The sequence below is a fragment of the Rana temporaria genome, chromosome 5 (assembly GCF_905171775.1).
Source record: "Rana temporaria chromosome 5, aRanTem1.1, whole genome shotgun sequence".
NCBI lineage: Eukaryota > Metazoa > Chordata > Amphibia > Anura > Ranidae > Rana > Rana temporaria.
In genome coordinates, this window is record NC_053493.1 from 117,798,259 (window position 1) to 117,825,856 (window position 27,598).

The 27,598-nt window shown below is 46.0% G+C and overlaps 1 protein-coding gene across 2 annotated transcripts in view; it reads right to left on the reverse strand.

Annotated features, from left to right (window-relative positions):
* CAPN7 (calpain 7) overlaps nt 1–27,296 on the reverse strand; it is a 101,259-nt gene extending 73,963 nt beyond the window's left edge. The window contains exons 1-2 of one of the 2 annotated variants that reach the window (XM_040353060.1): nt 26,496–27,296; nt 814–922 (exon numbers count right to left, since the gene is read on the reverse strand). In XM_040353060.1, coding sequence (XP_040208994.1) covers nt 814–922; nt 26,496–26,597 — 211 coding nt within the window. In that variant the 5' untranslated portion in view covers nt 26,598–27,296. The remainder of the gene's footprint in view (nt 1–813; nt 923–26,495) is intronic. The other variant, XM_040353059.1, reaches the window with a different exon arrangement.
* Nucleotides 27,297–27,598: the final 302 nt, after the last annotated feature.

Consider the following 27,598-nt stretch of genomic DNA (forward strand, 5'->3'; position numbering starts at 1 on the left):
TCTTTGAAAGCTTATAGAGTGCCAGTGGAAGAATCTGGTTCACCGACACTTCCCTAGCCCTCCTCTACACTCGAATGAAAGTAATTTAAACACTAAAATCAACCGGGTGATTTTTTTGGAAAAATGTTCCAACCATTAGTAGTGTAGAGAGTCGTCAGCAGGGGTCAAGTCCTGGGGAAAAAAGTGTGGGAACTCCCACCCAAGATCCACTCCCCCACCAAAAAAAAATGATACGCTCATATGCGTAATTACTAAACCGCAAGTTCTTTCTAAATCCCGCGATAACTCGCGGCAGACCTCCGCAATGTCTCCTGGGAACAATGACAAAAGCTCCCAGGAGACATTGCGGCATCGAGGAAGTGACGGAATACCCGCACACTACCCAATGAATACATATACAGGAAGCGGCCAGTAACATAAAGGATTACTAAGGTTCGCCTGCCCCTGACAATGACTCGAGCTGGGCATCGCCGCTTAGTTAAGGATTGGCTTGGGCGGCTCGGCTGCTCTCAGCCGCTCTAGTCCAGCAAAGGGAACCGAGTTCCTGCTGTGAAAAAAGTGCAGGAACTCAGTTCCCACGCGTTCCCGCAGGACTTGAGCCCTGGTCGTCAGGAATAACCTGCAAGAAAAGCTATTGTGGACAGTGAGAGGAGAGCTGTCACAAGAACCTACGGTAGATGGTTGAAGTATAGCTGCCAGAGGAAGTATAGGATGTACGGATTATATTATAATTGAGAATTGTTATACAGTACTACCTAGAACAGGACACATCGAAAAACAAAAATAGCAGGCACCTGCCCCCCATATGACTACCTGCAGTGTACAGAGCTTGTACCCGGTCCTGATACTCATTTATCTTGTCTTGAATGTTCTCAAGGGTTGAACCTGCCATCTCAGCATAAATTAGAGCTTGAGCCGCTTCCTGCAACACAAACCAACATAATAATTAAAGGTAAAATTCGACAACAATGTGAACAATTTGAATTTCATAGAGCAAAACCCTTTTTTTTTCCTTTCAGATCTCTAAACATCTTTTTACTTTTTTTATTTATTTAGTAAGTCTAAAGATGAGATGAAGAGTGGTAAGAGAGAAGTATATAAAAGCGCCTTGGCCTACATGGCCCAAAAATTCATGCCTCCTTCCATTATGGTAACCCTATGGATATTTTGTTGAGCATAAACTTCTAATTATTATGTCTATAACCCTATATAAATGTTGCATGTTGAGCTTGCACTTCTACTTATTATGTCTACAGTGGGAATGGAAAGTTTGGGCACCCCAAGTAAAAATTTGTATTAATGTGCATAACGAAGCCAAGGAAAGATGGAAAAATCTCCAAAAGGCATCAAATTACAGATTAGACATTCTTATAATATCTCAAAAAAAGTTAGATTTTATTTCCATCATTTACACTTTCAAAATTACAGAAAACAAAAAAAATGGTGTCTGCAAAAGTCTGGACACCCTGCAGAGTTAATATCTTGTACTGCCCCCTTTGGCAAGTATCACAGCTCGTAAAAACGCTTTTTGTAGCCAGCCAAGAGTCTTTCAATTCTTGTTTGAGGTATCTTTGCCCATTCTTCCTTACAAAAGTCTTCCAGTTCTTTGACATTTCTGGGCTGTCTGTCACGCACTGCACTTTTAAGGTCTATTCATAGATTTTCAATTATGTTGAGGTCAGGAGATTGTGAAGGCCATGGCGAAACCTTAAATTTACACCTCTTGATGTAATCCCCCATGGATTTTGAGGTGTGTTTAGAATCATTATCCATTTGTAGAAGCCATCCTCTCTTTAACTTCAGCTTTTTCACAGATGGCATCAAGTTACCATCCAAAATTTGCTGAAATTTTATTGAATCCATTTTTCCTTCTACTCGTGAAATGTTCCTTGTGCCACTGGCTGCAATACAACTCCAAAGCATGATTGATCCACCCCCATGCTTAACAGTTGAACAGAGGTTCTTTTCATTAAATTCTGTGCCCTTTCTTCTCCAAACGTACCTTTGCTCATTCCGGCCAAAAAGTTCTATTTTAACCTCATCGGTCCACAGAACTTGTTTCCAAGCTGAACTTAGAAGCTGATTGGCTACAATGTACAGCTGCACCAGCTTCTAAGTGCTCCAGTTTTAGTAAATCATCCCCTGTATTTTCCGCTGCAATGTGTTGTAAGCTGTCGCAATGCTATTAAATGTAGCAAGTTCCATTTTAAACCAGCGCACACCAATGTAGAGCATAGTGTGAACTATTGATAACAATGGATTATGGCATTGGGTCTGCGTGAAGTAGAGTAGTATAACCCACACTGTGTGAATGGGCCCGGAGTCTATTTTGTCCCCAGATTCAGCGGATTCTTTTTTTTTACTTCAGCAGCATCCATCCTCTTCAACATTCACTGCTGACTTTTGAAAATACATTTCTGAATAGTACTCTGAACTTATGGTATCTGTAGGCATGCTTATCACAAAGCTGAACAAGAGTTCTGATGAGTTTGAGTTGCTATCAGTTGGCATTACGATTACTTTATACGGTAGTATACGAACAGAAGGTAAATACTGTTCTCAGTCAGGATTCCTAGAACCTCTCTTCTTGTGTATGCATAAGAGGGGGTAGATTGTGATAGCTCAGAGGATGATCAGAAAACCATTTTTTTTTATCCTTCCATTCCCATATAAGGAATCTGTTGGCTGGTAAGGTTCACAGTTCAATTCCAAGTTCAGTAAGTCTAGATCTGTAATCATATGACTATGAGATCATCTTTCCAGTATGGCATTGTTCGCATACACATGAAAATTAAAGTCACTTAAGAAGGTAATAGATAATAACCTGAAAGGAATGTATGTGTGGCAAGAGCCTACAGTGATAATTAGATGACATAAAAAATGTATGCTGAAATAAGTCCTTATCCAGGAGAATGGAATGCGTTACAATTAGAATGCAGTGTTTAGTAGTGCATTACGCTCAGAATGCAGGGATCAGGAGTGAGCTACGCTCAGAATGCAGGGATCAGGAGTGGGCTACGCTCAGAATGCAGGGATCAGGAGTGGGCTACGCTCAGAATGCAGGGATCAGGAGTGGGCTCATCTGGGATGAGACGATGTGTTCATTCCACAGCACCGTCCTGTGATCGAGCATCACAATATGGATGTGGTTAATTTTCGGCTGAAATATACATTAGTAGCTAGATTCAGGTACATTGCCGCATCTTTGCGGCGGCGTAGCGTATTTACACTACGCCGCCGTAAGTTAGCTAGGCAAGTACTGTATTCACAAAGTACTTGCCTGCTAAGTTACGGCGGCGTAGCGTAAATGTGGCCGGTGTAAGCGCGCCTAATTCAAATGAGGATGTGGGGGGCGTGTTTTATGTATATTAACTGTGACCCAACGTGATTGACGTTTTGTACGAACGACGCATGCGCCGTCTGTGTACATATCCCAGTGTGCATTGCGGCAAAGTACGCCGCAAGGACATATTGGTTTCGACGTGGACGTAAATTACGTCCAGCCCTATTCACGGACGACTTACACAAACGACGTAAAATTTTCACATTTCGACGCGGGAACGATGACCATACTTAACATTACTAGTCCAGCTATTTGATGGAATAACTTTACGCCTGAAAATGGCTTACGTAAACGGCGTATCTTTACTGCGACGGGCAAGCGTACGCTCATGAATAGGCGTATCTATGCATTTTCATATTCTACGCCGAACTCAGCGGAAGCGCCACCTATCGGCCAGCCTAAATATTGCACCCTAAGATACGACGGCGCAAGCCGTCGTATCTTAGATAGGTTTAAGTGTATCTCTGTTTGAGAATACACTTAAACTTAGGACAGCGCAGATTCCGAGTTAGGTCGGCGTATCTACTGATACGCCGGCCTAACTCTTTATGAATCTAGCTATATATTGTTGTTCCACAGCAAGATGGAGTAGATGTTAGCTCCATGTTGCTGTGAGCTAGTTCATAGGGCATCAAGTTGAGGATGTCACTACCCCCGGAGGAGCTGCTGGATGTTTTGGGTGGCACATTTACCTTGTGGCTCTTTCGAATTCCTAGGGGTGAATGGTGCATATAGCAGTAGTAAAAGGTATGTCCACAACAAGTGTCTTTTCTGTGCTCTTTATTACCCAGCCGGGTAAAAACAATGAACTGGTGATGAAAGGGATAGAGTTTTCAAGAAGAACAGCAGATTCAGGCGTAGTATTTGGAACAGTCCTGCTCCCATATGTAACACTTTCCACACCACTCCTGCCTCAGTGGGCTTAGCGTACCCAGACAGGCCTCTCTCACTGACCTGGCAGCCGAAGTATCACTCAAACCTTTGTAGAAAAAAAGTCTCTGCCACAGACCCTCCTGAATGAACTTCAGGGAGACACCTCTGCCACAGGCCCTCTCTGATTGTAGTTACGGAGGCAATGCTCCTTAGGTGAATTACGCCTGGATCTCCTTCAACTTGTCGCTCAGGTACCGACTGACAGGTGATCAATCCTTCAGTGTCCGGCTACCCTGATCCCCGGTGGTTTGTCGAAATCCTTTGGACCGCCAGCCTCTCATTGGCACTCCTCAGACGGACTCCCCAACGAACAGCAATACCGCTTGGGATCCTCAAAAAGGTGGAAACTCAGTCGATCACTGGGTCCCCGTCGCTTTTCAGATGTTCCGGACCAACATGGTCCCGGAACCAGGAACACCGCGTGGCACAATTTGCAGGCACTTTATGTTTCAATATATAAGTACTTGCCGTTATTTTTTTTTATGAATTTGAGGTGTGAGATCTTGTTAGTGTGACACATTTCACAGGATATGCCACTGTAGCATTTTTGTATATTTATTCGATTTCTCACGTTTGCACTATTGGTACTTGAAAATTACTGCTGCTATAAGCAGAATATTAGGGAGATCACGCGGCACAAAATTCTATATTTATATGTTACCACACGACTATATGTGACGTGATTAGTGCCAGCAGCTGTCATTATCACTTTATTTTATTTATTTTAGCAGTTTGCTCGCAAGATCCTCTTAGCAGTTGGGTTAAGGTTGTGAAACTGAACAGTAATCGTTTGGACGTTGAAGAACATATCTGCCAATATTTCATGGCATAGTGCCTGTCCATAAACATCTGTGGCAAAGGCAGTGCAAAACTGGTAAAATAAGTTGAAAAAAAACAAAGATTCTCATGATGTCTTTTTTAGATTAAAGCGGAGTTCCACCCAAAATTGGAACTTCCGCTTAATCCACTCCTCGCCCCCTTACATGCCACATTTGGCATGTAATTTTTTTGGGGGGGGGGAGTGGCGGCTTCAGGAGGAGTGGGACTTCCTGTCCCACTTCCTCCTTCCGCCGAGGGGCCGCTAAAGCGATACGTCATATCGCCTTTTGGCAGCCCCTCCCTGTAGGCAATCGCCGGGGACACGTGACAGGTCCCAGGCGATCTCCTGTCTAATCAGAAAGCGCAGCGCCACTCGCGCATGCGCAGTGAGTGCCCGGCCCTGAAGCCGAAAGCTGTCACAGCTGGGTGCCCACAGTAGCAATGAGGACGCCGGCCGGAGAGGGAGGGAGAGGAGCCGAGGTCCGGCCGGCGCGTCGCTGGAACGTGGAGCAGGTGAGTGCATGTTTATTAAAAGCCAGCAGCTACACTTTTTGTAGCTGCTGACTTTTAATAAACATGAAAAATGCCTGGAACTCCCCTTTAAGGAAAGTAAATGTCAAGTTGTGCAACAGGACACCTGTCTATGAATCATACATAAGATATGTATTAGCACGCATCATTAGATTTAACAAAGCAGACAGGTTAGATATATAATCAAGGATCCATTTCCTGTTCTGATATGTTTACATTTAAGTCATGCATATGTGAGAATTTCCAACATTTTCAATACACGTAGACTATGATCTTAAGGTAGAGCTTAGGTTTGTCCCGATACCACTTTTTTAGGACCGAGTACAAGTACCGATACTTTTTATCAAGTACTCGCCGATACCGATTACCGATACTTTTTTTTAAATCTCATGTAACAGTGGCACATGTGTCAGTATTTATTTATTTATTTTTTACAATTCTTTTTATTTATTTATACAATTTTTTTAATTATTTTTTTTACAATTTGTTTATTTTTTTTAAAAAATTTGCTATTTTTTTTTTTAAGGGGGTGGGGAGGAATGGACAGTGTCAGTGTGTTTTTTTTTTTTTTTTTACAATACATTTTTTGTATTATATATTGCAATTCCTTTATTTTTTATCAGCCCTGTTGGGGGGCTTTGGTGAGATATCAGGGGTCTTAACAGACCTCTGACATCTCCCCTCTGAGACAGAGAAAGGGACTAGGGACACTGATTCCCCAGTCCCTTTCTCAGCAGCCTCAGCTGCACTGAAAATGAATGGAGAGAAGACAGCGGCAGCACGGAGGGGGACACGGCGGCAGGACATGGCAGCAGCACGGAGGTGGACACGGCGCCAGGACACGGCAGCAGCACGGAGGGGGGACAAGGCGGCAGGACACGGCGGTAGCAAGGAGGGGGGACACGGCGGCAGCAAGGAGGGGGGACACGGCGGCAGGACATGGCGGCAGCAAGGAGGGGGGACACGGCTGTAGGACATGGCGGCAGCAAGGAGGGGGGACATGGTGGCAGGACATGGCGGCAGCAAGGAGGGGGGACATGGCGGCAGCATGGAGGGGGACACGGCGACAGGACACGGCAGCAGCACGGAGGGGGGACACGGCGGCAGGACACAGCGGCAGCACGGAGGGGGGACACGGCGGCAGGACACAGCGGCAGCAAGGAGGGGGGGACACTGTGGCAGGACATGGCGGTAGCAAAAAGGGGGAACACGGTGGCAGCAAGGAAAAAGAGATGGCAGCATGGAGGGGCACGGCGGGGGGCAGGTGGAGGACAGTCAGCAGTGATCAGTGCTTGTAACTCCCCCACAGCACTGATCACCCTGACTGTCAAAGTATCAGGTGAAGCATCGGAGCATTTGCCCGAGTACTCGGGCAAATGCTCGGTATCGGTCCCGATACCGATACTAGTATCGGTATCGGGACAACCCTAGTAGAGCTATAGGCTCTTTTCCCCCACTTTGAATAGAGCAAGGGAGGGTTATAACCTATTAGAATTTACTATTGCAGAGAGATTTACCTTTGCCTCCTGTCCCATAGAAAAAAAAGTCATAGGAAATCCCTGCAATTTAAGGAAATTCCTTGGGGATCCCCAGGTCACTGGAATGTCCCCATTGGAAGATTTCCCCTCTATTACTTTTCTGGGGACAAACCAAAAATTGGCGTTTTCTTTTACTTTCACTGATAACGGTAAACATGACAAATAGAGAAGATGGAAAAAAAGGGGAGGTGGTGCTGCGCTGTTCCGTAATAAATACTACAGATAAAAGAACATGTAAATAATATCACAAAGTGCCAGAGTGCACCAATGCTAATCGCACATACATAAAATATTGAGCAACTAAAATATATGAATCAAATAGTGATATTCAAGTGCAACGTGCAAAAGAATTAACGATCAGAGTGTACACTGGTGTACATAAATGGGTTTGTGCAAACTTGCAAAATCAAAAAATAATCAAAAAATATACTCAAGTATAAGCCGAATTTTTCAGCGGCTTATACTCGAGTGACCTTTTTGCGCCTGATCTCCTGGACCTGAAGTCAGCAGCTACAAATACTGTGGCTGCTGACTTTTACTATTAGGGCACTTACCTGTCCAGGGATCCCGTGGTGTCCTCACCCAAGCCTATTCTCAAACTGGCTCTCGGGTGTTGGCGCCGCCATCTTGGGTAAGGAAAACACTCTTGGGTAAGACTTGTGGTTTCACAGCCAGTATCCTATTGCGTATGCGCGAATTGTGCTGTGCTTTCTTAACCATTTAAGACCCGGACCAAAATGCAGCTAAAGGACCAGGCCCCTTTTTGCGATTCGGCACTGCATCGCTTTAACAGACAATTGCGTGGTCGTGCGACGTGGCTCCCAAACAAAATTGGCGTTCTTTTTTCCCCACAAATAGAGCTTTCTTTTGGTGGTATTTGATCACCTCCATGGTTTTTATTTTTTGCGCTATAAACAAAAATAGAGCGACAATTTTGAAAAAAATGCAATATTTTTTACTTTTTGCTATAATAAATATCCCCCAAAAATATATAAAAAACTATTTTTTTCCCTCAGTTTAGGCCGATACGTATTCTTCTACCTATTTTTGGTAATAAAAAAAAAAAAAAAAAAAAATCGCAATAAGCATTTATTGATTGGTTTGCACAAAATGTATAGTGTTTACAAAATAGGGGATAGTTTCATTGCATTTTTATAAAAAAAAATTTTTTTTTACTCCTAATGTCGGCGATCAGAGATTTTTTTTCGTGACTGCGACATTATGGCGGACACAATTTTGACACATTTTTGGGACCATTGTCATTTTCACAGCAAAAAATGCATTTAAAATGCATTGTTTACTGTGAAAATGACAATTGCAGTTTGCGAGTTAACCACTAGGGGGCGCTGATGGGGTTATGTGTGACCTCATATGTGTTTACAACTGTAGGGACATTTCTGGAATGACAGAAGTCCCACAATTTGAAAAAAGAGTGAATGGGAGCAAGGTAACTCTCCCATTCCCCACTAACTTTAGCGTAGAGCCCATACTGAAAGGGGCGCTACAGTTAATATATCGTTTCAAGATAGAATTTTGAATTTATCTATCACCTACTATTAGTGCCCCCTTATTATTATACACCAGGGGTCGACAATATCCGGGCGCCAGGTCGCAATTGCGACAAGAAATTGTGACCTGGCGCCCGCGCCAAGTGAGGGCGCGGCTTTACGGCCTACAAGGCCGCGGCCTCAATTACCGGCCGCCGCGATCGTGCGACAGGGAAGGTGGGGGCGCACGGAGGCACAGGATCCTGTGTATCCGTGCGCCCCCACCTCCGCCGTCTCGTGGCGGGCCTGCGACGGACGGTAATTAAGGCCACGGCTTTGCGGCCTTGTGAAGTCCCAAGCTCTTCCTTCTGTGAGCTGGCGCCATCTGGTGGTGGCCGTTGGCATTACAAGTTTAACAGCAATTCTAAAAGTGTAATTTTTCACTATTTTCACTGCCATCTCCATCCCTCTAATTAGAACCCCCAAACATTATATATATTTTTTATTCTAACACCCTAGAGAATAAAATGGCGATCGTTGCAATACTTTCTGTCACGCCGTATTTGCGCAGCGGTCTTACAAGCGCACTTTTTTTGGAAAAAAAAATACACTTTTTTAAATTAAAAAAATAAGACAACAGTAAAGTTATCCCAATTTTTTATTTTTTTTTTATTGTAAAAAGATAATGTTACGCAGAGTAAATTGATACCCAACATGTCACGCTTCAAAATTGCGTCCGCTCGTGGAATGCCGACAAACTTTTACCCCTTAAAATCTCCATAGGCGACGTTTAAAAAAATCTACAGGTTGCATGTTTTGAGTTACAGAGAAGGTCTAGGGCTAGAATTATTGCTCTCGCTCTAACGATCGCGGCGATACCTCACATGTGTGGTTTGAATACCGTTTACATATGCGGGCGCTACTCACGTATGTGTTCGCTTTTGCGCACGAGCTCGTCTGGACTGGTCGCGTTTTCTGGCTCCTAGATTCCAAGCAAATTTGTCAAACCCTGTTATACACCCCCATATCTGGTTCCCCTGTTATCTGCATGAGTCACTTCTGACACATTTTCCTGACACCAAGAGAAAAAAAAGGTGACAGGGGAGGGACTTGCAGATGATTGACAGCCTCAGCTCTGATCCTGTGTAAAGGTGGGGGGAGGGGGGTGTCCCTTCAGTGTATAACTGCAGCTCTCTGCCCCCTGATTTGTGAGTCTGTGAAAAAAATCCCTAGTTTCATCCCTCAGTTTTAAAAAAAAGGCGTACAGAACAAATGGCTGCAAATACACAGGTACAACTTATGTAGGAGGATTTGTTTCACCTCTATGCGTCACCTTAGGCCAGACACTTCACTGTGTATAAGTAAGGGCTTACAACCACTTTACGGCATAGAAAGGAAAAGCACGAGTGGATTACATGCGAGTCAGAGACACATTTTCAGGAAATTCTGCTGTGAAGTTAAACACACCCAGCTTTTCACATACCAGCATCGTTATCAGATTTTACCACTGCAGATGCACATCAACATTTTAATTTGCCAATTCCTCCTTCATAACTGCAAAGGGAAATGTTCATAAGGTGAACCCATCGTGTGCTAAGATTCAGATACAATTACGTTGCTCCACGGCAGCGTAACGTATCTGATTTATGTTACACCGCCGCAGGTTTACAGCATAAGTGCCCGATTCTCAAAACTCTTACCTGTAAACTTGCGGCGGTGTAACGTAAATGCGCTCGGCGCAAGCCCGCCCAATTCAAATGGGGCGGGCACCATTTAAATTAGGCGCGTTCCCGCGCCGAACGTACTGCGCATGCTCCGTCGGGTAAATTACCCGACGTGCATTGCGCTAAATGACGTCGCACGGACGTCATTTGTTTAGACGTTAACGTAAATGGCGTCCAGCGCCATTCACGGATGACTTACGCAAACAAAGTGTTTTTTTTACATTTCGACGCGGGAACGACGGCCATACTTAACGTGGCTTAGAACAACTAGGGCTCAGCCCTAATTTTACGCGGCGTAACTCGACGGAAACAACGTAAAGTTAGATCGACGGGCAGCGCGGACGTTCGGGAATCGCCGTAACTAGTCATTTGCATATTCTACGCCGACCGCAATGGCCTCGCCACCTAGCGGCCGGCCTAGAATTGCATCCTTAAGATCCGACAGTGTAAGTCAATTACACCTGTCGGATCTTCTGGCTATCTATGCGTAACTGATTCTATGAATCAGCTGCATAGTTAGGACGGCCGGAACACAGAGATACGACGGCGTATCAGGAGATACGCCATCGTATCTCTTCTGTGAATCTGGCCCTATATTACCAAAAGTATTGGGACACCTGCCTTTACACACACATAAACTTTAATGGCATCCCAGTCTTAGTCAGTAGGGTTCAATATTGGGTTGGCCCACCCTTTGCACCTATAAGAGCTTCAACTCTTCTGGGAAGGCTGTCCACAAGGTTTAGGAGTGTGTCTATGGGAATGTCTGTCCGTGTTCACCCGATCCGAACCGTCAAACGGATGGAAAAGTAGGTTTTTTTCCACCGTCACACTTTGGCGGATCGGAGCGGGTCGGATGTCAGCGGACATGTCACCGCTGACATCCGCGGCTCCATAGAGGCGCACGGAGCGCCCGTTCAGGTCCGCCTAAAAAAGTGGTGTCGTGTTGCTCCTACAGGAACAAATCAAGGTAAGTGTTCTTCCTGGGCACATGCACCTTATTTTGATTAGAAGGAAGAAGATGAGCTTGGTCATTTTATTTCTTTTGTTTTTAACTAAACAGCTGTTCCCAGTGGCAGCTGGTGCTCGGGGGAGGGGGGGGCTTTAACCACTTCAATACCGGGCACTTACGCACCTTCCTGCCCAAGCCAATTTTCAGCTTTCAGCGCTGTCGCAATTTGAATGACAATTGCGCGGTCACGCAGCATTACCCAAACAATTTTTTTTATCATTTTGTTCCCACAAATAGACCTTTCTTTTGGTGGTATTTGGTATTTTTTGCGCAACGAATAAAAAAAAAGACCGAAATTTAAAAAAAAAAAAATTAACATTTCTATTTGTTTCTGTTAAATTATTTTGCAAATAAATATGCTTTCTTCTTCAATGACTAGCACTAATAAGGCGGCACCGATAAGGTGGCACCAATGAGGTGGTACTGATGAGCACTGATGATGGGCACTGATAGGCGGCACTGGTATGCGGCACCGATGGGCACTCATAGGCGGCACTGATGGGTGGCACAGATGGGCACCGATAGGTGGGCACTGAGGGACACTGATGAGTGGCACTGATTACTGGTGGGTGGCATTGCTGGGCATCACTGTTTTAACTACTGTGCTATTATGGTGCCAGTCAGTGCCCATTTGTGGGCACTGATTGGCATTTTTTTGGCATGTTTTGGAACATGGGGGATGGGGGATGTACCTGGCCATCCACATGTTGAAGGCTTCCCTGGTGGTCCTGGCGGCTTCCCTGGTGGTCCAGTGTGGGCATCAGAGAGAAGGCTGTGCTGATGAATAATGAGAGCTAACCCCCCCCTGTCAGGAGAGCCGCCGATCGGCTCGCCTCTACTCGCATCTGTCAGACGCGAGTGAGGAAGAGCCGATCAACAGCTCTTCCTGTTTACATGGTAAACAGCCTCCGTCGGAGGCTCTCTACCAAGATCGGTGTAGCGGTGTGTCAGACTGACACACCGCACCACCGTTCGCCGTGATGCGCGCCCCCACGGGCACGCAGCAGCTGTTATGCTGCAGGACGTCCAGTAAGGATAACAGAACCACTTCCCGGACGTCAATATGCCATTGACCGGGCGGAAGTGGTTAAACAGACCACCCGACCCGCCCCCCCGGTGGGTGGTACTCACGTGGTCGGATTCTTGGCAGTAATGCAGAGCAGAGAGATTGCTCAGATGTCCCTGTACATCCTCCCCGCCCCCTGCCAATACGATCGATTCTCCTCTCAGCCAATCAGATCTGCCTACTGATTGGCCGGGAGGAAAATCAGGAAGACAATAGGAAAATTTGCTATTGTCACACAATTGGGTGGGCTCAGGGTGCAGTGATCTGCACCCAAGCCCACTTTTTTAAGCCAATTAGAGCCTCAGGCTCTAATCATGTGCTTAAAAAACAAAACAAAAAGAAAACCTATTGGAATCTACGCTTCCAGCGCCCTGCAAGTAGATTGGGGGGGCAGCGCCCCATATGGAGCAGCCGCCACTGGCTGTTACCCTTTATGTTCCAAAGATGCATACAATATTTTCACTACACCTTTCTTGTATTATTATTGCCTGTTATTTTTACTTTTTCAGCATATTGATTATTCTGCAATAACACTGTGTCACCTAATGTTTGCTTTTATCTGTAAATGGAGGAGGTGTGTATGTTTGCAACACAAAAGCAATGCAATAAAAAGCCTATATATCATAAAGATAACACTTGCCTACCAATAAAAGTCTGACTAGAACAAGATATCTGTGATGCAGAAAAGCCTTCTTTATACACTGAAATACAGTGCTTTCCTTTACCTTACGCCTGTATGTGCACCCTAGATCTTCCCACCCCCACCCCTCATCTTTTCTTATGTCTGGTAACAGGTCTAACTGCCAAGGTTTACTTGGAGATCCTGCCAGTAACAGCACTTCCTGTTGCAGGCTGATAGCCACTGGCTTGCATTTCGCTGCAGCATTACCAGCCCCCCATGAGCGTTATTTCATTTGGACATAGGGAAGCCTGATAGACCCGACAGGCAGCCCAACAGCCAACTAATGCCTTGTTTCCACTGAGCGGATCGGTTCGGATTGGTTCGGTACGGTATGCTATTTTGAGTGTTTCCATTAAGAAAGCGGCCCATATAACCGAACTATACCGCATCGTTCTGGGTCCTGCTTCAGATGTAGGGCCATAGAAAATGATACGGTCGGTTAGGGCGGAGCTACAATACATTCCACTGATTGGCGCACACGATGGGCATTTTTTCTAAACACTGTATAGCCCTTGACGGTCCGACTTGCAGTGGAAACGCTCACCGGAATAGGCCGGACCATTCTAACCCTTCCAAACTGTACCGACCCGAGCCGTACCGATCCGAAACGAGGCAAAAGAGAGCGCACAAGGCAGGTAGAAAACACTACTGCTAATGCAGGCTAAAATTTCCAATCTGATGTCTTGTAATTAGCAACAGCATTACTAGCCTACCATGAGTGCTACTTTAGTTGGACATAGGTAGCCAGATTCAGGTATAGTTACGCCGGCGTATCAGTAGATACGCCGTCGTAACTCTGAATCCGCGCCGTCCTACATTTAAGCGTATGCTCAAACTGAGATACGCTTAAATGTTGCTAAGATACGAGCGGCGTAAGTCTTCCTACGCCATCGTAGCTTAGCTGTCTATTTATGCTGGCCGCTAGGGGCGTGTACGCTGATTTACGCCTAGAATATGTAAATCAACGAGATACGCCTATTCACGAATGTACGCTCGCCCGTCACAGTAAAGATACGCCGTTTACGTAAGGCGTTTTCAGGCGTAAAGATAAACCACCAAAAAGATGGCGCAGCCAATGTTAAGTACGGACATCGGAACCGCCGTCGAATTTCACGTCGTTTGCGTAAGTCGATTCAGAATAGGGCTGGGCGTAGGTTACTTCACGTCGAAAGCATTGACTATTTGCGACGTGATTTGGAGCATGCGCACTGGGATACGACCGCGGACAGCGCATGCGCCGTTCGTTCAAAACGTCATTTACCTGGGGTAATGCTTTATTTACATAAAACACGCCCACCTCTTCACAATTTGAATTAGACGCGCTTACACTGGCACATTTACGCTACGCCGCCGTAACTTAGGACGCAAGTGCTTTGTGAATACAGCACTTGCCTCTCTAACTCGCTGCCGCGTAACGTAAATTACATACGCTACGCCTGCACAACTTTAAGCCGCAGTACGTGAATCTGGCCATGGGTCTCTAACAGATCGGATAGGCAGCTGAACAGCCAACTAATGGCCCGTACACACGATCCGAAAATCTGACGACAGATCCTCCGACTTTTTTCCGCTTAATAGTCCCAAGTAGGAATTGAATAGGTTACTAAAGTCACAAAAATTCTCATATGACAGAAAAAATAAATAAAAAAATCTGAAGTGATGTCATGTGTTGTAATGTATTTTCAGACGACAACTATACTGAATAAACAAAAATCGTACGATCGGTATTGTACGAGGAAAATTTTCGTGCTTGTCAGATCTAATAAATATCGGATGAATTGTTGTGATCAGCTCTCGAAAGCTTTGTACTAATGACCCGATTAGCGTACGATCGCAATCGAAGGCGGTATTTTTTCATCCAATTTTCGGATTGTGTATACTGACGGCCCTTAAGGAAATGGACCAGGCAGGCTGAAAACGCAGCCAATTGCAATATATCAGCTTAACATTTTTAGCCTGCACCAGGAAGTGCTGTTATCGGCAGAATATTTCAGGCAGCGGCGGTCCGTCCATAGAGGGCGCTGGAGCGCCACCCCCTCTGGCTCCGCACCGCCACTGAAAATAACATACATTCATGCATTGCATGAATGTATGTTATTGTTGCCAGCTGCCGCTGGTCTATTCAGGTGGCCGGACATCGAGCGCCGACCACCTGAATAACGGCAGCTGGTTGGCTGTGCGCAAGTGCGAAAGTGGCTCTGATAGGCTTTCCAAGTACAGCCCTCGTCTCCCGGATGTCTTATCCAGGAAACGTATGGGGTGCGTTCCTTGGATAAGACTGACGGCCGTCTCAGCCAATCAGGTTCGCCGATTCTGGTTATCGGTAACCTGATTGGCTGAAGCGTCACCAAGGCGGGAGAAGACATCGAGGGACGTTGAAGGATTAAGGTAAGTGCATTTTACAGGGAACAGAGGCGACAAAGGGCACAGAGGCATCAATGGGCACAGTGGCACCATTTAAAGGGCACAGTGACATGCACAGTGGCAACAATGGGCACAGTAGTGACAATGGGCACAGTGGCATCAATGGGCACAGTGGCATCAATGGGCACAGTAGTGACAATGGGCACAGTAGCGACAATTGAGGGGCACAGTGGCTGCGTTTGATGGCATGGCACAGTGGTGACAATTGATGGCACAGTGGCTGCGTTTAATGGCATGGCACAGTGGCTGCGTTTGATGGCATGGCACAGCGGCTGCGTTTGATGGCATGGCACAGCGGCTGCGTTTGATGGCATGGCACAGCGGCTGCGTTTGATGGCATGGCACAGCGGCTGCGTTTGATGGCATGGCACAGCGGCTGTGTTTGATGGCATGGCACAGCGGCTGCGTTTGATGGCATGGCACAGCGGCTGCGTTTGATGGCATGGCACAGCGGCTGCGTTTGATGGCATGGCACAGTGGCTGCGTTTGATGGCATGGCACAGTGGTGACAATTGATGCCACAGTGGCTGCGTTTGATGGCATGGCACAGTGACTGCATTTGATGGGCAAAGTGGGGCTGCAATTTTTTTCTTTTTTTACGTTTGCGCCCCCCCCAAAAAATTTTGAGCACCAGCCGCCACTGATTTCAGGTAAGCCTTGGAACAGATTTTAAAAAAATGATGTCACACTGTATACAGCGAGAATCAATACCAACCAACACTATGAATATTCGGGGCCTGTTCACAGCAGTGTCTAACCTGCATGAGTTGGTGTATGTTGATTTATTGCATTGCGGTGTTTGCATTTTGTTTTCTTTTACTAAAACTCTATTAAGATGCTCTACATTTTTATGCAACACCCACTCCTACACACTGGAATGTGCTGAGCAAGGCGCATAGAGAACAATTGTTCTCTCTACGTCCCTTTGTTGTGCCTGTGTTGATCTAGCTGATCAATGCATCTTGCTGCACCTGGTGTGATGGTTTACATACAATAGGGTTAGCTTGACATTTGTGCTATGCTGCCAAGTTTTACATGCGTTCATTTGAATGGGCTGCATAACAGATCTAAATTAGCCCAAAAAAGTTCACGACTCTTCTTTAAAATTCTGCTACACAATTCATAGAAATACTTTACCATGCATTGTAGTGTGATGCAGCGCATGTTTGATGCCTACGTTGGGGGTGCCATTAGCTTCACAGAGGACAATACAGAGTAAAGGCCCATACACACGATCCTATTTTATGGTCATAATTGTAAAAGTACAAACACGCATGCTCGGAACCAATGCTAAACATCAGACAACAATAGCAGAAGTTGCCCAAAGGGTGGCGGTAAAAAAACTTGTGGTTTGGTGAATGATGGCTGAAAATGTTGTGCTGTGTGTATGCAGAACAAGTTCACAGCCAATGCCCTTCGGACCAAAATCCACATATTTGTCCAATGGAAGTCCGATCGTGTGTAAGACGCTTAACACATTCTTGCATCACCTAATGCCGCGTACACACCTTCACTTTATGTGATGAAAAAAAAACGACGTTTTTAAAAACGTCAATTTAAATGACCGTGTGTGGGGGAAAACGTTGTTTTATGTCTTGTGAAAAACGACAAAAAAACATTGAAGCATGCTTCAATTTTTTGTGTCGTTTTTCAAAACGTTGTTTTTTGTTTCACAAAAAAATCACTGGGGTAGATTCAAAGAGCAATTGCGCCTGCGTAACCATAGTTACGCAGCGCAATTGCTTACTTGCCCCGGCGTAACGAGTGTTCTGTATTCAGAAAGCTTGTTACGCCGACTGCAGCCTAAGATATGAATGGCATAAGGCTTCTTATGCCATCGTATCGTAGGCTGCATTCTTGCGATGGCCGCTAGGGGGCGTTCCCGTAGTGGTCAGCGTATAGTATGCAAATTGCATACTAACGCCGATACACAACGTTACGCGAGCCCTGCGTACGCAGTTTACGTCGTTTCCGTCCGTCGGGTTTCGTGTAAGGCTGCTCCTGCTAATAGCAGGGACAGCCAATGTTGCGTATACCCGTCGTTCCCGCGTCGCAAAGTTAAAATTTTACGTCGTTTGTGTTAGTGATTCGTGAATGGCGCTGGACGCCATTCACGTTCACTTTGAAGCAAATGACGTCCTTGCGACGTCATTTACCGCAATGCACGTCGGGAAAGTTTCCCGATGGAGCATGCACCCTACGCTCGGCGCGGGAACGCGCCTAATTTAAATGATTCCCGCCCCCTACAGGATCATTTACATTAGACGCCCTTACGCCGGGCATTTTTGAGCAGCGCCCACGCAAATTACGTGGCTACTGCTTCATGAATGAAGCGTAGCGCAGATAATTTGCGTAGGCGCAGGGTAAAAAGGGTACACTGCGCCTCTGTAAGGAGCGCGCAGCTGTACCTGAATCTACCCCACTGTGTGTAGCAAAAAACAACGTTTTTAAACCCGCGCATGCCCAGAAGCTAGTTATGAAGCGAGCTTCAACGGAAAAAAGTGCTGAACGTAACCTTGCTTTGCTAGAGCACTGTGAAAAAACTATGGTGTGTAGGCAACGTCGTTTTTGAAAATTGAAGTTTCAAAAACGTCGTTTTTTACTTCACAAAAAAAATCGTTTTTTTTCATCACATAAAGTGATGATGTGTACGCCGCATTAGACCCTTTTCACACTGGAAACGCCTATAGCGGTAAAACACTGCTATTTAATTGTAACCGCGATTTTACAGCGTTTTCAATGGAGAGGGGCATTTTTGGAGCGTTTTAATAGCGCTATTTTTACAGCGAAAACGCAACAGTGTGAAAGGGCTCTTAGGGAAAGGAAAAGGACTGTATTTGATGTCTTAATCATTTTAGCTGACAGCACTTCTTGTTGCTGTCAGCCTGCAATAAGAACTGTCAGGATTGCCAGGTAAGAAACTCTGCAACAGGCTCACAAAAAATAATAAGAAAAATGTATACGATGAGGCATGATGGTAAACATACTTTAATATAAACATATATTTAGGTTTAGATATACTTCAGGGGCCAGTTCACACCACCTGCAGTCCAGTCTGCATCAAAAACGCACAAAAAGTAGGTTATATGGTTTCCAATGATATAGTTCACACCGGCGAGGACAGTTCCAGAGTGATTAAGTTTCAGAAAAAAAAAGTAGAACATACTGCATTTTTTTCTGCACTGGAATGCTGTAAAATGCAAAAGATTGCATCAAAAGCGCATTAAAAATGCGGTGAAAAAAATGCATTAAAAAAGCACAAGCAGAAATGCATACAGATCTGGAGTACGTTTTGTGCTGTGAACCGGCCCAAAAACTCAACTCAAGCTTTAATGAGAATTTTTTTCTGTAATTTCCGAACCTCGGGGGAAACTAAAAAAATACCTCGGCAGTGAGGCAGTGACTTAAATGCAAATGCTTGTTTCCTTTTCCATAAAATGCTTGCTTATGCCTAAAGTACCAGGAAATTCCCTCCAAGCTATAAGACTCCCACTGCCTCTCCTCGATCACTCACTGGTACTCTGACATCATCAAGTAGAATGCAGGGCCAGTAACCTTGCATTATATATGAGGCTTCGATGTAAGGTAAGTTATTCATAATGAGCTAGTATGCTTTGCATACTAGCTCATTATGCCTTTGTCTTGCAGGTTTTTTACAAGGGTTTACAACCACTTTAAATGCTTGTTTAGGTCTAGGACAGTGATGGAGAACCTTGGCACGCCAGATGTTTCGGAACTACATTTCCCATGATGCTCACCTACACTGCAGAGTGCATGAGCATCATGGGAAATGTAGTTCCAAAACATCTGGGGTGCCAAGGTTCTCCATCACTGGTCTAGGGTAACAGAAAAAGCACCTTTATTTACCCGATCCCCTGTCCCCCGATGCTCTCCTCTACAAATGTGGACTTTCGCTCGGCGTCCTCATGTCCAATGCTGAGCTTTGGAACCTGCATTGTATTTGATGTCGTCAGGGGCATGCGACTGCTGGAGCGTAGGGGAGAAGAAGGTGCCGACACCAGTCTAGCAGCATTGAAGGACCCTGCGGGAGTAGGGGGATCAGGTAAGCAATAAGGATGAGCTCTGGCGTGTTCGCATAGAACACGTGCAGAGCCCGCCAGGAAGTGTGCACGGCGCTGCGCTAATAACAGCCAGGGAGACATTTCACGATCCTCGCAGCCGAGCATCGGGACAATGTCTTCCTGGCTGTGATTAGCACAGCGCCGTGCACACTTCCTGGCGGGCTCTGCACGTGTTCTATACGAACACGCCAGAGCTCATCCTTAGTAGGCAACAATGGTTTATCTAATACCAAGAATATAAATAAGCAGTGTGGGACAATCCCATTGCAAGGGAGGATTTTTGTTTTTCCCGGAGTTTAGCTTTAAAGTGGATGTAAAGCCACTCTCATCCTTTCTAAACTACTGCCATAGTGCTGATCCATTAGGATATACAGTGATGAAAATAAGTATTTGAACACCCTGCTATTTTGCAAGTTCTCCCACTTGTAAATCATGGAGGGGTCTGAAATTGTTATCGTAGGTGCATGTCCACTGTGAGAGACATAATCAAAAAAAAAAAAAAATCCAGAAATCACAATGTATGATTTTTTTAACTATTTATTTGTATGATACAGCTGCAAATAAGTATTTGAACACCTGAGAAAATCAATGTTAATATTTGGTACATTAGCCTTTGTTTGCAATTACAGAGGTCAAACGTTTCTTGTAGTTTTTCACCAGGTTTTCACACACTGGAGGAGGGATTTTGGCCCACTTCTCCACACAGATCTTCTCTAGATCAGTCAGGTTTCTGGGCTGTCGCTGAGAAACACGGAGTTTGAGCTCCCTCCAAAGATTCTCTATTGGGTTTAGGTCTGGAGACTGGCTAGGCCACGCCAGAACCTTGATATGCTTCTTACAGAGCCACTCCTTGGTTATCCTGGCTGTGTGCTTCGGGTCATTGTCATGTTGGAAGACCCAGCCTTGACCCATCTTCAAAGCTCTAACTGAGGGAAGGAGGTTGTTGCCCAAAATCTCGCAATACATGGCCCCGGTCATCCTCTCCTTAATACAGTGCAGTCGCCCTGTCCCATGTGCAGAAAAACACCCCCAAAGCATGATGCTACCACCCCCATGCTTCACAGTAGGGATGGTGTTCTTGGGATGGTACTCATCATTCTTCTTCCTCCAAACACGGTTAGTGGAATTATGACCAAAAAGTTCTATTTTGGTCTCATCTGACCACATGACTTTCTCCCATGACTCCTCTGGATCATCCAAATGGTCATTGGCAAACTTAAGACGGGCCTTGACATGTGCTGGTTTAAGCAGGGGAACCTTCCGTGCCATGCATGATTTCAAACCATGACGTCTTAGTGTATTACCAACAGTAACCTTGGAAACGGTGGTCCCAGCTCTTTTCAGGTCATTGACCAGCTCCTCCCGTGTAGTCCTGGGCTGATTTCTCACCTTTCTTAGGATCATTGAGACCCCACAAGGTGAGATTTTGCATGGAGCCCCAGTCCGAGGGAGATTGACAGTCATGTTTAGCTTCTTCCATTTACTAATGATTGCTCCAACAGTGGACCTTTTTTCACCAAGCTGCTTGGCAATTTCCCCGTAGCCCTTTCCAGCCTTGTGGAGGTGTACAATTTTGTCTCTAGTGTCTTTGGACAGCTCTTTGGTCTTGGCCATGTTAGGAGTTGGATTCTTACTGATTGTATGGGGTGGACAGGTGTCTTTATGCAGCTAATGACCTCAAACAGGTGCATCTAATTTAGGATAATAAATGGAGTGGAGGTGGACATTTTAAAGGCAGACTAACAGGTCTTTGAGGGTCAGAATTCTAGCTGATAGACAGGTGTTCAAATACTTATTTGCAGCTGTATCATACAAATAAATAGTTTAAAAATCATAAATTGTGATTTCTGGATTTTTTTATTTTTATTATGTCTCTCACAGTGGACATGCACCTACAATGACAATTTCAGACCCCTCCATGATTTCCAAGTGGGAGAACTTGCAAAATAGCAGGGTGTTCAAATACTTATTTTCCTCACTGTAGATGTCTCCTGCATGTATCCTTACCTGTCAAATGTCTCTCCTCTGTCTGTTATAAAACCTGAAAAACTGCAGATTTTGTGGGTGGATCTGCTGTCTGGAGCTTGGTGGGTGGAGTCGTGATGTCAGTAGACTACCCGCCTTCTTCTACACTCCCCTTATCAACATGCATTTTCTCCTATTTATTCCTTACACTAAATTCTGCTATAATCACTAACATCCAGTCAAAATCCAGAAAAGTAATCACATGACTTCAGAAAAAGAGTGAGGGTGGAAATTAAAAAATAATGCCTGTCTCCAGGCTAGTGCACGAGATATGTAAATAACTTGTCACTCACAGCAAGGGGGCGGAACGGACCAAGGTTTTTCACTGCAAGTCCGTTTTATTTCACTGAACAATAAAAGAGGATTGCTCAGAGCTGTGTTAACTCTGTGTGGCAAGACTGGACACAGATGATAGGAAATCTTATACTGTACATTGTGACATCAAAAAAAACAAATACAAATTTCGGGTTTACATCCACTTTAAGTCTAGGGGTAGAGGAATAAGCTGGAAGACTTACCTTATTCCTCACTCTGGCAGGCTCCCTCCTTCTGTGTGACCAGTCTCCAGAATGTCTTCTCGAAGACGCTCTGGTTGGTGGTCATACGATGATATCATTACTAAGGATGAGCTCCGGCGTGTCGCAAACCCCACGTGCAGAGCCCGCCAGGAAGTCGCCACTTTGCTAATCACAGGCAGTGAGACATTTTCTGATCTCTGCAGCCACGCATCAGGACAATGTCTCACTGCCTGTGATTAGCGCAGCGCAGTGCCGACTTCCTGGCGGGCTCTGCACGTGGGGTTTGCGGACACGCCGGAGCTCATCCTTAATCATTACATACACAGGTGTTCTGAATGCTACCTGGTTACATAAAAACAAATCCCCACTTGTGTACTCTTGATACTGTATTTATCGGCGTATACCGCGCACTTTTTTGCCCTGAAAATCAGGGCAAAATCGTGGGTGTGCGGTATACGCCGATACCCGCTTTCCCGCGCCGAGTTTTGAATACTGTGCCGACATATACCGAGCGCAGTACACTCGGGTATAGTCGGGCAGTCTCGGCTCCTTCCGCGCTCACGTCCTGGACGTACAGGACGTCAGCGCGAGAGTTGCCGAGCATTGCCGACAATACACGAGTGTACTGCGCTCTGTATAAGTCGGCGCAGTATTCAAAACTCGGCGCGGGAAACAAGCGGGGAGGACGCCGGACCCGACGAAGAGGACACCCGAAGCCGCAGACGGACGCCGGACCCAACGAAGAGGACACCCGAAGCCGCAGACAAACGCCGGACCCGACGAAGAGGACACCCGAAGCCGCAGACGTTAAACCAATTCTGCAACAAACAATTGAAAAAAAAAACAATGATGTTAAAAAAAGAATGGATGAATTCATGAATAAACATGTGTCATTCATAAACGAGTCATATCCTTGTATCTTCATACATGCAGAATGTGATGATCGCGCAATTTCTGAAGTGCCAAGAAATTGCACGATTAATCATCACATTCTGCATGTATGAAGATACAAGCATATGACTCGTTTATGAAGGACACATGTTTATTTATGAATTCATCCATTCTTTATTTCACATCACTTGTTTTTTTCAATTGTTTATTGCAAAATTCAGTCACAAATGCTTCCTCAAAGTTTGCTGTACACACTACTCTTATACAAGCTGAGACATCATTAAAGGCCCATTTACACTAGAGATTCAATGCGGTGGGTTATTGCGCATTTTTTCCCATCCATGCGCCACGTGACCCTTTTTTCAAAAAACAGTGCACCACAACGAATGGTATGCGCATTGTGGTGCATTGCACTGTACTATATGTGTTGAGATTCCATTCATAGAGCAGGCGAGTTGGTCTGCATTGTAGCACTGCGTGTTGCTGCAATGCACAAGTACAAATGGGCCCTCAGACCTTATTGGCTGTGTGCTTGTTTCAGATTGTGACCCACAAAAGTATTGAAGCCGAAGAAAGCCAGGCAACCAGCATTTTCAGAAGGATGTCAGCAGTGGCAGCTTATATATTTCTCCCAGGGCAGGTTGGAAGCTGGAAATTCTTGGAATATTTCTTGGGTTATTGATCAGTAAGGATGATCTCCGGCGTGTTCGCATAGAACACGTGCGGAGCCCGCCAGGAAGTCGGCACCCGCGCTGCGCTAATAACAGCCAGGGAGACATTTCCCGATGCTCGGCTGCAGAGATCGGGAAATGTCTGCCTGGCTGTGATTAGCGCAGCGCGGGTGCCAATATCCTGGCGGGCTCCGCACGTGTTCTATGCGAACACGCCGGAGCTCATCCTTATTAATCAGTAAGGATGAGCTCCGGCATGTTCGCAGAACCCCACGTTCAGAGCCCGCCAGGAAGTCGTCACTGCGCTGTACTAATCACAGGCAGTGAGACATTGTCCTGATGCGCGGCTACAGAGACCGGGAAATGTCTCACTGCCTGGGATTTGCGCAGTGCAGACTTCCTGGTGGGGTTTGCGAACACGCCAGAGCTCATCCTTATTGATCAGTAGTCAGTGGCGGCTGGTGCTCAAAAATGTTTGGGGGCGCAAACAAACTGAAAAAAAAAAAAAACACACACACATCAATTGCAGCCACTGTGCCTGTCAAACGCAGCTACTGTGCCCATCAATTGCCGCCACAGTGCCATCAAACACTGAGAGAGAATTAAAGAATTTATATGTTTGTCATGGTAGACTGAAAAGTATGACCGATGATAATAGAATGTAGATGATAAAGAAATATTTATCAGGATTGCTTTATAAAATGTACTGTAAGGAATGCTGTTTCTCTGTATATTTGAAAGAAAAAACAAAAATAAAGAATTTATAATAAACACAGCTACTGTACCCATCAATTGCTGACACTGTGCCCATCAATTACCGCTACTGTGCCCATCAATTGCTGACACTGTGCCCATCAACTGCCGCTACTGTACCCATCAATTGCTGACACTGTGCCCATCAATTACCGCTACTGTGCCCATCAATTGCTGACACTGTGCCCATCAATTACCGCTACTGTACCCATCAATTGCTGACACTGTGCCCATCAATTACCGCTACTGTGCCCATCAATTGCTGACACTGTGCCCATCAATTACCGCTACTGTACCCATCAATTGCTGACACTGTGCCCATCAATTGCCGCTACTGTGCCCATCAACTGCTGACACTGTGCCCATCAAATGCTGCCACTGTGCATCCCCCGCCCACTCGGCACTTACCTTGTCTCGGTGGGGCAGTGGGTCACGGCGATGTCCTGCACGCTCCTCAATGTCTTCTCCCGTCCTCTGCTATGATTGGACACCTGATAGGCAGCATCCAGTCACAGCGCCTGTCATTTCACCCAATCAAGTGACAGGTAACAGACACAAGCACCTGATTGATTGGCTGAGAGGTGGTACAGTGTTAGGAAAGAGAATTCTTAATTTCCTAACACAATGCTGAGTGAACAGCGAGCGCTCAGCATTATGCCCGCCTACGCTCTAATCAGGTGCTTCCAAAAAACACCCCTGCCGCTGTAATTCAGGTGCTCGGCGCCCAAAAAGGGGGCGACACCTGAATAGGGGGTGGCAGCAGTGACCATAGATAGATTGATGCTAGACATCAATCTATCTATGGTGAGAGAGAGGTGACAGGAGAGAGGGGGGTGGCACCCATGCACCTTTAATGGACGCACCGCTACTGTCAGTAGTAACAATTTTTGTCTTTACTTTAACTCATAGGTTCTTAACCCTGTCCTCAAGTACCCCCAGCAGACCATGTGGTAGATTCAGGTACCGCTGCGCACTTCTTACAGAGGCGCAGTGTACCGTTTTTACCCTGCGCCTATGCAAATTATCTGTGCTACGCTTCATTCATGAAGCAGTAGCTACGTAATTTGCGCGGGCGCTCCTTAAAACTGCCCGGCGTAAGGGCGCGTAATTTAAATGATCCCGTAGGGGGCGTGGATCATTTAAATTAGGCGCGTTCCCGCGCCGAACGTAGTGCGCATGCTCCCTCGGGAAACTTTCCCGACGTGCATTGCGGCAAATGACGTCGCAAGGACGTCATTTGCTTCAAAGTGAGCGTAAACGGCGTCCAGCGCCATTCACGATTCACTCACGCAAACGACGTTAAATTTTAAATTTGCGACGCGGGAACGACGGGTATACGTAGCATTGGCTGCCCCTGCTAATAGCAGGAGCAGCCTTACGCGGAACCCGAACGGAAACAACGTAAACTGTGTACGCAGGGTTGTGAATCGGCGTTAGTATGCAATTTGCATACTATACGCTGACCACTACGGGAAAACGCCCCCTAGCGGCCATCGTAAGAATGCAGCCTACGATACGACGGCATAAGAGCCTTATGCCAGTCATATCTTAGGCTGCAGTCGGCGTAACGAGCTTTCTGAATACAGAAAAGTCGTTACGCCCGCGCAACTAAGCAATTGCGCTGCGTAACTATGGTTACGCAGACGCAATTGCTACCTGAATCTACCCCACTTTGCAGGATTTCCTTTATGTTGCACAGGTGCTTTAAAGCTGTGGAGGCATTGTATACAAGGGGTGAGTATTCATGCACATATGTGTGGGGGGGGGGGGATGCCTCCACTGCTTACGATTGGCTGGCTTCCTGGTGGGATAGCTGAAGCGCATTCAGACTCATCCAAACACGCCTGAGCTCACCCCGAACCATGATCATACACACACGCATGACCCCCGTCATCTTTGAAAGCTTCCATCAGCTGGAACACGTCACATTTAGAAGATATTGGACAGAGAGGATAAAACAAGGAGTATTAGAATGGCATCTCCTGAGAATTCCTACCTTATAGTAGAACACGGCTTCCTTATACTTTCCTGTCTGGTCGTTGATCACAGCCAACTTGGCAAACTTTAAAGCATCCACTTCGAGGGCAGCGGCATCCATGGCGTCGGAGGTCTGTCAGCGCACTCCAAGCACAAGAAATTACAAGGCAATAAACACAGATAAAAGGAGATTTACCACCAAGATCAAACGATGTGTCAGCTGTCAGCCCACATTGAGCCCCCTGCGCCCAGGGAAGTAACGCACACTTTGGTTGTGGAGGCCGGTGATCTCTGCGGATTCCTGATGAGGGAAGACAATGTCACAATTCAGTGCTGTCACTCTGATTTCTGTCTACTAATCAGCTGGAATCTTGTAGTTCTGTATGAAGTTGATGACAAGTGTTTTGTAGCTATAAATAAAAAGTAAACCTCTATCAGGCATTGTGTGTCATAGCCTTGTCTTCACACCCTGGAGATTTGTGACGTGTCATGATGTCATGTTCTGGTCTTGTTTGGGGTGATCAGTAATCTTGATGAATGGTCTTCTGATGTCCTGACAACCTCCTCCTAATAATCCAATTAGAATGCCAAGGCACAGATAATCCCAGTGTATGGGGACACTCTATGTACCTGAATGGCCAATGATCAGTCTATGGGTCCCAGCAGTCAGCTGTCCCCCACCCTCAGGTGTCCCCACCTTGCCTGGCTGAGGCTGCCGATCACACACACCAGGCGATGTTGATGTGTCCACTGTCACTTCCTCCTGTGTAGTGAGGGAGGGCTTCTGGCACACAGTCCAATCAGCGAGCTGCCTCCGCCCTCTTGTCAGTGTAACTCTTTCCTTGTCTAAAAGTGCCAGGCTATCGAATAGCGCACGGGACGACTGCGCATGTGCCGCACGGAACAACACAACAGCTGAGTTTACGATCAGCTGTTGTGTCGGCTAGACTGCGCCTGCGCACGATAGGCGACTGAAGACATTTCTGAGTCAGATGGCGCGAGGCACGTTCATGTAGGTTAGGGGCGGATTTCTACATAAAAGGGGGGGGGGCTGATTTTTCAATGATGGGCAGTGCTTCTCGACAGAACAACGGCTCAGGTGGAAGTGGGCGTGCTCCGCGC